This window comes from Rutidosis leptorrhynchoides, chromosome 6 (genome assembly GCF_046630445.1).
Source record: "Rutidosis leptorrhynchoides isolate AG116_Rl617_1_P2 chromosome 6, CSIRO_AGI_Rlap_v1, whole genome shotgun sequence".
NCBI lineage: Eukaryota > Viridiplantae > Streptophyta > Magnoliopsida > Asterales > Asteraceae > Rutidosis > Rutidosis leptorrhynchoides.
In genome coordinates, this window is record NC_092338.1 from 327,033,565 (window position 1) to 327,044,602 (window position 11,038).

Here is an 11,038-nt window from a genome sequence, read left to right on the forward strand (position 1 = left end):
ATATTCACATGTTAAAAATATATAGTTTCCAACAAAATTTGTTAAGCAATCATTTTTCAAGTAAACACGGTCGAAGTACAGACTCACTAATGCATCCTAACAAACTCGATAAGACACACTAATGCAAAATTCTGGTTCTCTAAGACCAACGCTCTGATACCAACTGAAATGTCCCGTTCTTATTGATTAAAAACGTTCCATATTAATTGATTTCGTTGCGAGGTTTTGACCTCTATATGAGACGTTTTTTAAAGACTGCATTCATTTTTAAAACAAACCATAACCTTTATTTCATCAATAAAGGTTTAAAAGCTTTACGTAGATTATCAAATAATGATAATCTAAAATATCCTGTTTACACACGACCATTACATAATGGTTTACAATACAAATATGTTACAACAAAATAAGTTTCTTGAATGCAGTTTTTACACAATATCATACAAGCATGGACTCCAAATCTCGTCCTTATTTAAGTATGCGACAGCGGAAGCTCTTAATAATCACCTGAGAATAAACATGCTTAAAACGTCAACAAAAATGTTGGTGAGTTATAGGTTTAACCTATATATATCAAATCATAATAATAGACCACAAGATTTCATATTTCAATACACATCCCATACATAGAGATAAAAATCATTCATATGGTGAACACCTGATAACCGACATTAACAAGATGCATATATAAGAATATCCCCATCATTCCGGGATACCCTTCGGATATGATATAAATTTCGAAGTACTAAAGCATCCGGTACTTTGGATGGGGCTTGTTGGGCCCGATAGATCTATCTTTAGGATTCGCGTCAATTAGGGTGTCTGTTCCCTAATTCTTAGATTACCAGAATTAATAAAAAGGGGCATATTCGATTTCGATAATTCAACCATAGAATGTAGTTTCACGTACTTGTGTCTATTTTGTAAATCATTTATAAAACCTGCATGTATTCTCATCCCAAAAATATTAGATTTTAAAAGTGGGACTATAACTCACTTTCACAGATTTTTTACTTCGTCGGGAAGTAAGACTTGGCCACTGGTTGATTCACGAACCTATAACAATATATACATATATATCAAAGTATGTTCAAAATATATTTACAACACTTTTAATATATTTTGATGTTTTAAGTTTATTAAGTCAGCTGTCCTCGTTAGTAACCTACAACTAGTTGTCCACAGTTAGATGTACAGAAATAAATCGATAAATATTATCTTGAATCAATCCACGACCCAGTGTATACGTATCTCAGTATTGATCACAACTCAAACTATATATATTTTGGAATCAACCTCAACCCTGTATAGCTAACTCCAACATTCACATATAGAGTGTCTATGGTTGTTCCGAAATATATATAGATGTGTCGACATGATAGGTCGAAACATTGTATACGTGTCTATGGTATCTCAAGATTACATAATATACAATACAAGTTGATTAAGTTATGGTTGGAATAGATTTGTTACCAATTTTCACGTAGCTAAAATGAGAAAAATTATCCAATCTTGTTTTACCCATAACTTCTTCATTTTAAATCCGTTTTGAGTGAATCAAATTGCTATGGTTTCATATTGAACTCAATTTTATGAATCTAAACAGAAAAAGTATAGGTTTATAGTCGGAAAAATAATTTACAAGTCGTTTTTGTAAAGGTAGTCATTTCAGTCGAAAGAACGACGTCTAGATGACCATTTTAGAAAACATACTTCCACTTTGAGTTTAACCATAATTTTTGGATATAGTTTCATGTTCATAATAAAAATCATTTTCTCAGAATAACAACTTTTAAATCAAAGTTTATCATAGTTTTTAATTAACTAGCCCAAAACAGCCCGCGGTGTTACTACGACGGCGTAAATCCGGTTTTACGGTGTTTTTCGTGTTTCCAGGTTTTAAATCATTAAGTTAGCATATCATATAGATATAGAACATGTGTTTAGTTGATTTTAAAAGTCAAGTTAGAAGGATTAACTTTTGTTTGCGAACAAGTTTAGAATTAACTAAACTATGTTCTAGTGATTACAAGTTTAAACCTTCGAATAAGATAGCTTTATATGTATGAATCGAACGATGTTATGAACATCATTACTACCTTAAGTTCCTTGGATAAACCTACTGGAAAATATAAAAATGGATCTAGCTTCAACGGATCCTTGGATGGCTCGAAGTTCTTGAACCAGAATCATGACACGAAAACAAGTTCAAGTAAGATCATCACTTGAAATAAGATTGTCATAGTTATAGAAATTGAACCAAAGTTTGAATATGATTATTACCTTGTATTAGAATGATAACCTACTGTAAGAAACAAAGATTTCTTGAGGTTGGATGATCACCTTACAAGATTGGAAGTGAGCTAGCAAACTTGAAAGTATTCTTGATTTTATGTAACTAGAACTTGTAAAATATATGAAGAACACTTAGAACTTGAAGATAGAACTTAAGAGAGATCAATTAGATGAAGAAAATTTAAGAATGAAAGTGTTTGTAGGTGTTTTTGGTCGTTGGTGTATGGATTAGATATAAAGGATATGTAATTTTGTTTTCATGTAAATAAGTCATGAATGATTACTCATATTTTTGTAATTTTATGAGATATTTCATGCTAGTTGCCAAATGATGGTTCCCACATGTGTTAGGTGACTCACATGGGCTGCTAAGAGCTGATCATTGGAGTGTATATACCAATAGTACATACATCTAAAAGCTGTGTATTGTACGAGTACGAATACGGGTGCATACGAGTAGAATTGTTGATGAAACTAAACGAGGATGTAATTGTAAGCATTTTTGTTAAGTAGAAGTATTTTGATAAGTGTCTTGAAGTCTTTCAAAAGTGTATGAATACATATTAAAACACTACATGTATATACATTTTAACTGAGTCGTTAAGTCATCGTTAGTCGTTACATGTAAATGTTGTTTTGAAACCTTTAGGTTAACGATCTTGTTGAATGTTGTTAACCCATTGTTTATTATAACAAATGAGATGTTAAATTATTATATTATCATGATATTATGATATATAATATATCTTAGTATGATGTATATACAGTTAAATGTCGTTACAACGATAATCTTTACATATATGTCTCGTTTCGAAATCATTAAGTTAGTAGTCTTATTTTTACATATGTATTTCATTGTTAATACACTTAATAATATATTTACTTATCATTTAACATAATTAACCAAGTGTATCAATATCTTAATATGATTTATATGTACCTAGTAAGACGTTGTTATAATGATAATCGTTATATATATATCGTTTTAAAGTTTCTTAAATTAATAGTCTCATTTTTATGTATATAACTCATTGTTAAAATACCTAATGAGATACATACTTATAATAAAAACATGTTAACTATATATATAACCATATATATGTCATTGTATAGTTTTTACAAGTTTTAACGTTCGTGAATCACCGGTCAACTTGGGTGGTCAATTGTCTATATGAAACATATTTCAATTAATCAAGTCTTAACAAGTTTGATTGCTTAACATGTTGGAAACATTTAATCATGTAAATATCAATCTCAATTAATATATATAAACATGGAAAAGTTCGGGTCACTACACTTCCGGTTCCGATTCTTCTTCCGGTTCCGATTCTTCTTCCGGTTCCGACTCTTCTTCCGGTTCCTCTTCGGGAACTTGTGAATCAGTCCACGAATCATTCCAATTTACATTTGACTCTTCATTATTATTAGGTGAGTCAATGGGACTTGTTCTAGAGGTAGACATCTATCACATAATATCAAACACGTTAAGAGATTAATATATCACATAATATTCACATGTTAAAAATATATAGTTTCCAACAAAATTTGTTAAGCAATCATTTTTCATGTAAACACGGTCGAAGTCCAGACTCACTAATGCATCCTAACAAACTCGATAAGACACACTAATGCAAAATTCTGGTTCTCTAAGACCAACGCTCGGATACCAACTGAAATGTCCCGTTCATATTGATTATAAACGATCCATATTAATTGATTTCGTTGCGAGGTTTTGACCTCTATATGAGACGTTTTTCAAAGACTGCATTCATTTTTAAAACAACCATAACCTTTATTTTATCAATAAAGGTTTCAAAAGCATTAGGTAGATTATCAAATAATGATAATCTAAAATATACTATTTACACACGACCATTACATAATGGTTTACAATAGAAATATATTACATCGACATATGTTTCTTGAATGCAGTTTTTACATAATATCATACAAACATGGACTCCAAATCTTGTCCTCATTTTAGTATGCAACAGCGGAAGCTCTTAATATTCACCTGAGAATAAACATGCTTTAAACGTCAACAAAAATGTTGGTGAGCTATAGGTTTAACCTATATATATCAATCATAACAATAGATCACAAGATTTCATATTTCAATATACATCCCATAAATAGAGATAAAAATCATTCATATGGTGAACACCTGGTAACCGACATTAACAAGATGCATATATAAGAATATCCCCATCATTCCGGGACACCCTTCGGATATGATATAAATTTCGAAGTACTAAAGCATCCGGTACTTTGGATGGGGTTTGTTAGGCCCAATAGATCTATCTTTAGGATTCGCGTCAATTAGGGTGTTTGTTCCCTAATTCTTAGATTACCAGACTTAATAAAAAGGGGCATATTCAATTTCGATAATTCAACCATAGAATGTAGTTTCATGTACTTGTGTCTATTTTGTAAATCATTTATAAAACCTGCATTTATTCTCATCCCAAAAATATTAGATTTTAAAAGTGGGACTATAACTCACATTCACAGATTTTTACTTCGACGGGAAGTAAGACTTGGCCACTGGTCGATTCACGAACCTATAACAAATATGTACATATATATCAAAGTATATTCAAAATATATTTACAACACTTTTAATACATTTTGATGTTTTAAGTTTATTAAGTCAGTTGTCCTCGTTAGTAACCTACAACTAGTTGTCCAACGTTAGATGTACAGAAAAAAAATTGATATATATTATCTTGAATCAATCCACGACCCAGTGTATACACGTCTCAGGCTAGATCACAACTCAAAGTATATATATTTTTGGAATCAACCTCAACCCTGTATAGCTAACTACCACATTACTGCATATAGATTATCTATGGTTGTTCCAAATAATATATACACGTGGGTCGATATGATATGTCAAAACATTTGCATACGTGTCTATGGTATCCCAAGATTACATAATATATTAGAATACATGTATAATACAATATAAGTTAGCTAGGATATGATTAATATAGATTTGTTACCAATTTTCACGTTGCTACAACAAGAAAAATTATCCAATCTTGTTTTACCCATAACTTCTTCATTTTAAATCCGTTTTGAGTGAATCAAATTGCTATGGTTTTATATTGAACTCTATTTTATGAATCTAAACAGAAAAAGTACAGGTTTATAGCCAGAAATATAAGTTACAAGTCATTTTTGTAAAGATTGTCATTTCAGCCGAAAGAACGACGTCTAGATGATCATTTTAGAAAACATACTTCCACTTTGAGTTTAACCATGATTTTTAGATATAGTTTCATGTTCATAAGAAAAATCATTTTCCCAGAAGAACAACTTTTAAATCAAAGTTTATCATAGTTTTTAATAAACTAACCCAAAACAGCCCACGGTGTTACTACGACGGTGTATGTCCGGTTTTACAGTGTTCTTCGTGTTTCCAGGTTTTAAATCATTAAGTTAGCATATCATATAGATATAGAACATGTGTTTAGTTGATTTTAAAAGTCAAGTTAGAAGGATTAACTTTTGTTTGCGAACAAGTTTAGAATTAACTAAACTATGTTCTAGTGATTACAAGTTTAAACCTTCGAATAAGATAGCTTTATATGTATGAATCGAATGATGTTATGAACATCATTACTACCTCAAGTTTTCTGGATAAAGCTACTGGAAATGAGAAAAATGGATCTAGCTTCAAAGGATCCTTGGATGGCTTGAAAGTTCTTGAAGCAGAATCATGACACGAAAACAAGTTCAAGTAAGATTTTCACTCGAAATAAGATTGTTATAGTTATAGAAATTGAATCAAAGTTTTAATATGAGTATTACCTTGTATTAGAAAGATATCTTACTGCAAATGATAAAGATTTCTTGAGGTTGGATGATCACTCTACAAGATTGGAAGTAAGCTAGCAAACTTGGAAGTATTCTTGATTTTATGAAACTAGAACTTGTAGAATTTATGAAGAACACTTAGAACTTGAAGATAGAACTTGAGAGAGATTAATTAGATGAAGAAAATTGAAGAATGAAAGTGTTTGTGGGTGTTTTTGGTCATTGGTATATGGATTTGATATAAAGGATGTGTAATTTTTGTTTACATGTAAATAAGTCATGAATGATTACTCATATTTTTGTAATTTTATGAGATATTTCATGCTAGTTGCCAAATGATTGTTCCCACATGTGTTAGGTGACTCACATGGGCTGCTAAGAGCTGATCATTGGAGTGTATATACCAATAGTACATACATCTAAAAGCTGTGTATTGTACGAGTACGAATACGGGTGCATACGAGTAGAATTGTTGATGAAACTGAACGAGGATGTAATTGTAAGCATTTTTGTTAAGTAGAAGTATTTTGATAAGTGTCTTGAATTCTTTCAAAAGTGTATGAATACATATTAAAACACTACATGTATATACATTTTAACTGAGTCGTTAAGTCATCGTTAGTCGCTAAATGTAAGTGTTGTTTTGAAACCTTTAGGTTAACGATCTTGTTAAATGTTGTTAACCCATTGTTTATTAAATCAAATGAGATGTAAAATTATTACATTATCATGATATCATGATGTATTAATATATCTTAATATGATATATATACATTAAATGTCGTTACAACGATAATCTTTACATATATGTCTCGTTTCAAAATCATTAAGTTAGTAGTCTTGTTTTTACATATGTAGTTCATTGTTAATATACTTAATGATATGTTTACTTATCATAATATCATGTTAACTATATATATATATATATATATATATATATATATATATATATATATATATATATATATATATATATATATATATATATATATATATATGTCATCATATAGTTTTTACAAGTTTTAACGTTCGTGAATCGCCGGTCAACTTGGGTGGTCAATTGTCTATATGAAACCTATTTCAATTAATCAAGTCTTAACAAGTTTGATTGCTTAACATGTTGGAAACACTTAATCATGTAAATAACAATCTCATTTAATATATATATATATATATATATATATATATATATATATATATATATATATATATATATATATATATAAACATGGAAAAGTTTGGGTCACTACACAAAGCATGCCCAAAAGACAATTACCATCTACCGGAGATGGACTTGAAGGTCGAGTCGCTCTCGGGTTTTCAGTTTTTGAGCTTCCTGGATGCATACAGGGGTTACCTACAAATCCTAATGGCAGAGGTTGACGAAAAAAAGACTGCATTCTTCACAAATAAAGTCATCTTTTGTTATAGAAAAATGCCATTTGGGTTGAAGAATGCCAGAGCAACATATCAACAGGTAATCGACAAAGCATTCAATGACCAAATTGGATGAAATATCGAAGCATACGTCGACAACATCGTTATCAAAAGAAAAACAGAAGAACAGATGATTTTAGACATCATTGAAACGTTCGATTCACTACACAAAATCAATATGAAGCTAAATCCGTCAAAATGCTCTTTCGGAATGGAAGAAGGACGTTTCTTAGGCTTCACGATAACTCCGAGAGGAATCAAGGCAAACCCGAAGAAAATCCAAGCAATCGAAAACATGCAGTCACCCAGGAGTAAAAAACACGTGCAAAGCTTAAACGGGAAGCTAGCAGCGCTCACAAGGTTTCTGTCACGGGCCGCCGACAGAGCCCTTCCTTTTTTTCAAACATTAAAGGGCTGCTTGAGCAAGAAAGATTTCATTTCGATGGATGAGGCCGAGAAGGCCTTCCAGGATGTAAAGGCATTCTTAAAAGAAATACCAACGTTAACGGCACCAATACCGGGTGAAACCCTTACGATATACCTTGTTGCCTCCTCTGAGGCAATCAGCTCGGTTCTAATTGCCGACAGAGGTAAAACCCAAATGCAGGTATACTTCGTAAGTAAAGTATTACAAAACGGAGAAGTAAACTACCCGGCCATGGAAAAACTAATTTACGCCTTAGTGCACACAGCCAGACGGTTACGGCGATATTTTCAAGCACATCTGATACAGGTTTTCACGGGACAACTGATCAAACACGTCCTGACTAGGCCAGAAATTTCTGGAAGAATGGCGAAGTGGGTAATAGAACTTGGCGAGCACGAAATCACCTTCCTCCCATAGCCGACTTCCTGGTAGAGCTCCCCTCTGACATGATCAAAAAAGGCGAAACAACGTAACAAGAAGGGAAACAGACGAATTATGGGAACTATATACGGATGGAGCGTCGAGTGAGGAAGGGGCCGGCATAGGCCTGCTCCTCGTTTCCCCAAATGGAGAAGAAATAACCTACGCTATACGGTTGAAGTTCGCTGCCTCAAACAACGAGGCCAAGTACGAAGCACTAATAGCCAGATTACGCTTAGCAAAAAGTATTGATGTACGACAACTCACAGCTTATGTCGACTCACAACTGGTAGCAAGCCAGTTAAACGGAAGCTTCGAAGCAAGAGATACATCGATGCAAAAATACCTAAAGCTTACAAAAGCACTAACCAAAACCTTCGCGGCATTTGAAATAAAGCAAATACCCCGTAACCGTAACAAGAAAGTGGATGCTTTAAGCAAGCTTGCCTCTCTGCTCTACGACCAGTTCACCAAAAAGGTTATGGTTGAAGTACTGGAAAGAAAGTCAACTGAAGAGGACACTTTCATGGCAACAATCACAACAGAAGAAGAATGTTGGATGACACCTTTCATAAAATACCTTGCCGACGGTACTGTCCCGGAAGACAAACTACAAGCCCGTAGGATACGAATGCGGGCAGTAATGTATAACTTTAAAAATGGCATCTTGTATAGGAAATTATTCACAGAGCCTTACTTAAGATGCGTTGGGCTAGCGCAGGCCAAAGAAATCATACAAGAAATGCACGAAGGAGCCTGCACTACACACTCCGGCTACCGAACGATAGTCAGCAGGATCAAAAGAATGGGTTATTTTTGGCCACATATGTACCGGGACACATATGATCTGATCGTAAACTGTGTGGGCATGTCAAATACATGCTCCCGTCAACAGATCCCCTCGTCATAACATGATTCCTATACACGCAGCTTGGCTGTTCTGCAAATGGGGGATCGACATTGTCGGGCCATTCCCAAGAGGTGTTGGAAACGTTAAATTCCTAGTCATTGCAATCGACTACTTTACAAAATGGGTCGAGGCAAAACCGTTAAGCACGATCACAGGAAGAAAAATCTTAACCTTTGTATGGGAGGACATCGTTTGTTGTTTCGGTTTACCACGAGAGATAGTCAGCGACAACGGCACATAGTTTGCACACAATCCATTTTAAGACTGGTGTACAGACATGGACATTCAGCAGTCATTTACTTCCGTGGCCTACCCGCAGGCCAACGGACAAGTCGAGGTCACTAACAGAGACATCGTCGCCGGCATAAAACCAAGACTAGGTAAACACCGACAAGGATGGGTGGATGAATCCAATATGTATTATGGTCACACTGGACAACACCAAAAGACAGTACAAATGAAACTCCTTTTAGTCTGGTATACAGCACCGAAGCGGTTATCCCGGCTGAAGTGCTTATCCCAACCAACCGGATAAAAACATTCGATGAACAACAAAACGACGAAGCATTACGAGAAAACTTGGATGCTCTAAAAGAACGGCGGACAATGGCACATATCCGGCAAGCCGAAAAGAAGCAAAAAATCGCAAACCACTATGACAAAAAAGTCTAGCCACTGGACTTTCAGTTAAACGAATTGGTGTTACGTAGCAACGAGGTCAGCCGGCAGCAAGACGTCAAAAATTTGGGCCCATGATGGGAGGGAGCTTACAGGGTTGTCGACATAACTGAGTACGGCTCATACCACCTAGAAACACCAGAGGGAGTTTCGATACAACGCCCTTGGCACACCTTTCATTTAAAGAAATATCATCTGTAACTTACCTGCAACAGGGAGGCCTGATTACCCACTCGGATGGCAGAAATGCAAAACACTTATGTACTCAAATCATTTTTATGTATAAGTCGTCAACAAAGTTTCATTTTATATACTTATGCACTGCAACGACTCTGAATGTGACACAAACGAAAATAAAAGTTTTTAGCATATTCCAGACCTACCGCCAGAAGAAATGCTTTCTAGCTTTCGTTGGTAGGAGGACACCTCTTGAAGAACCTTCTCGGATAACGAGGGTGTCCGGCCATATCATTGATGGTCCGGTTTTACCGTATAAACAACTCGACCATACTCACGCGTAGTCTACATATCTACATTTTTGTCATGACGCTACTCGCAAGTTAAAGCAAAATAAACTAGTTTACATACAAAACATAACAAAATGTAAAGAAATCACTTTCATAACAAAAACACAACCGAGTGGATATCTCTACGGTTGGTAATTTACAATATCCTCTATGGATGAATTCTCGTCCCTACAGATTTTATCTAACTCTTCAAAGCTAATCTGGCCGAGAGCCTCATGTGCCCGCTGGCAGTCCTGGATACATGTAGCGCTCAAATCAGTTTTCATCTTTTGGGTCGCGCTACCAGATGGCAAGAAGCACTGCACTGCCCTTAACACCTCAAATGTAGTCAACTTCTTGATAGCCTCAATAAAGGCATTAAACGGCTGATGAACAATGGATGACTTCAAAAGGCAGGCAAAAAGCACAGGTATACAATGTTGAAGGTGGGTAAGTTCACCCAACGTTGCCGACACCTTCTCTGATAACTTCTTATTGTCATCAGAAAGAAGGGCGACCCTCTCCTGTTCCTGGGCAAGCTCC

At 34.4% G+C, this 11,038-nt stretch overlaps 1 protein-coding gene across 1 annotated transcript; it reads left to right on the forward strand.

Moving 5' to 3' along the window:
• The first annotated feature begins 7,732 nt into the window (after positions 1-7,732).
• On the forward strand, positions 7,733-9,552 carry LOC139854695 (uncharacterized). The gene is made up of 4 exons (XM_071843985.1): positions 7,733-8,161; positions 8,288-8,352; positions 8,441-9,046; positions 9,297-9,552. Exons 1-4 carry the CDS (start codon positions 7,733-7,735, stop codon positions 9,550-9,552), a joined length of 1,356 nt encoding a protein of 451 aa, XP_071700086.1.
• Positions 9,553-11,038: the final 1,486 nt, after the last annotated feature.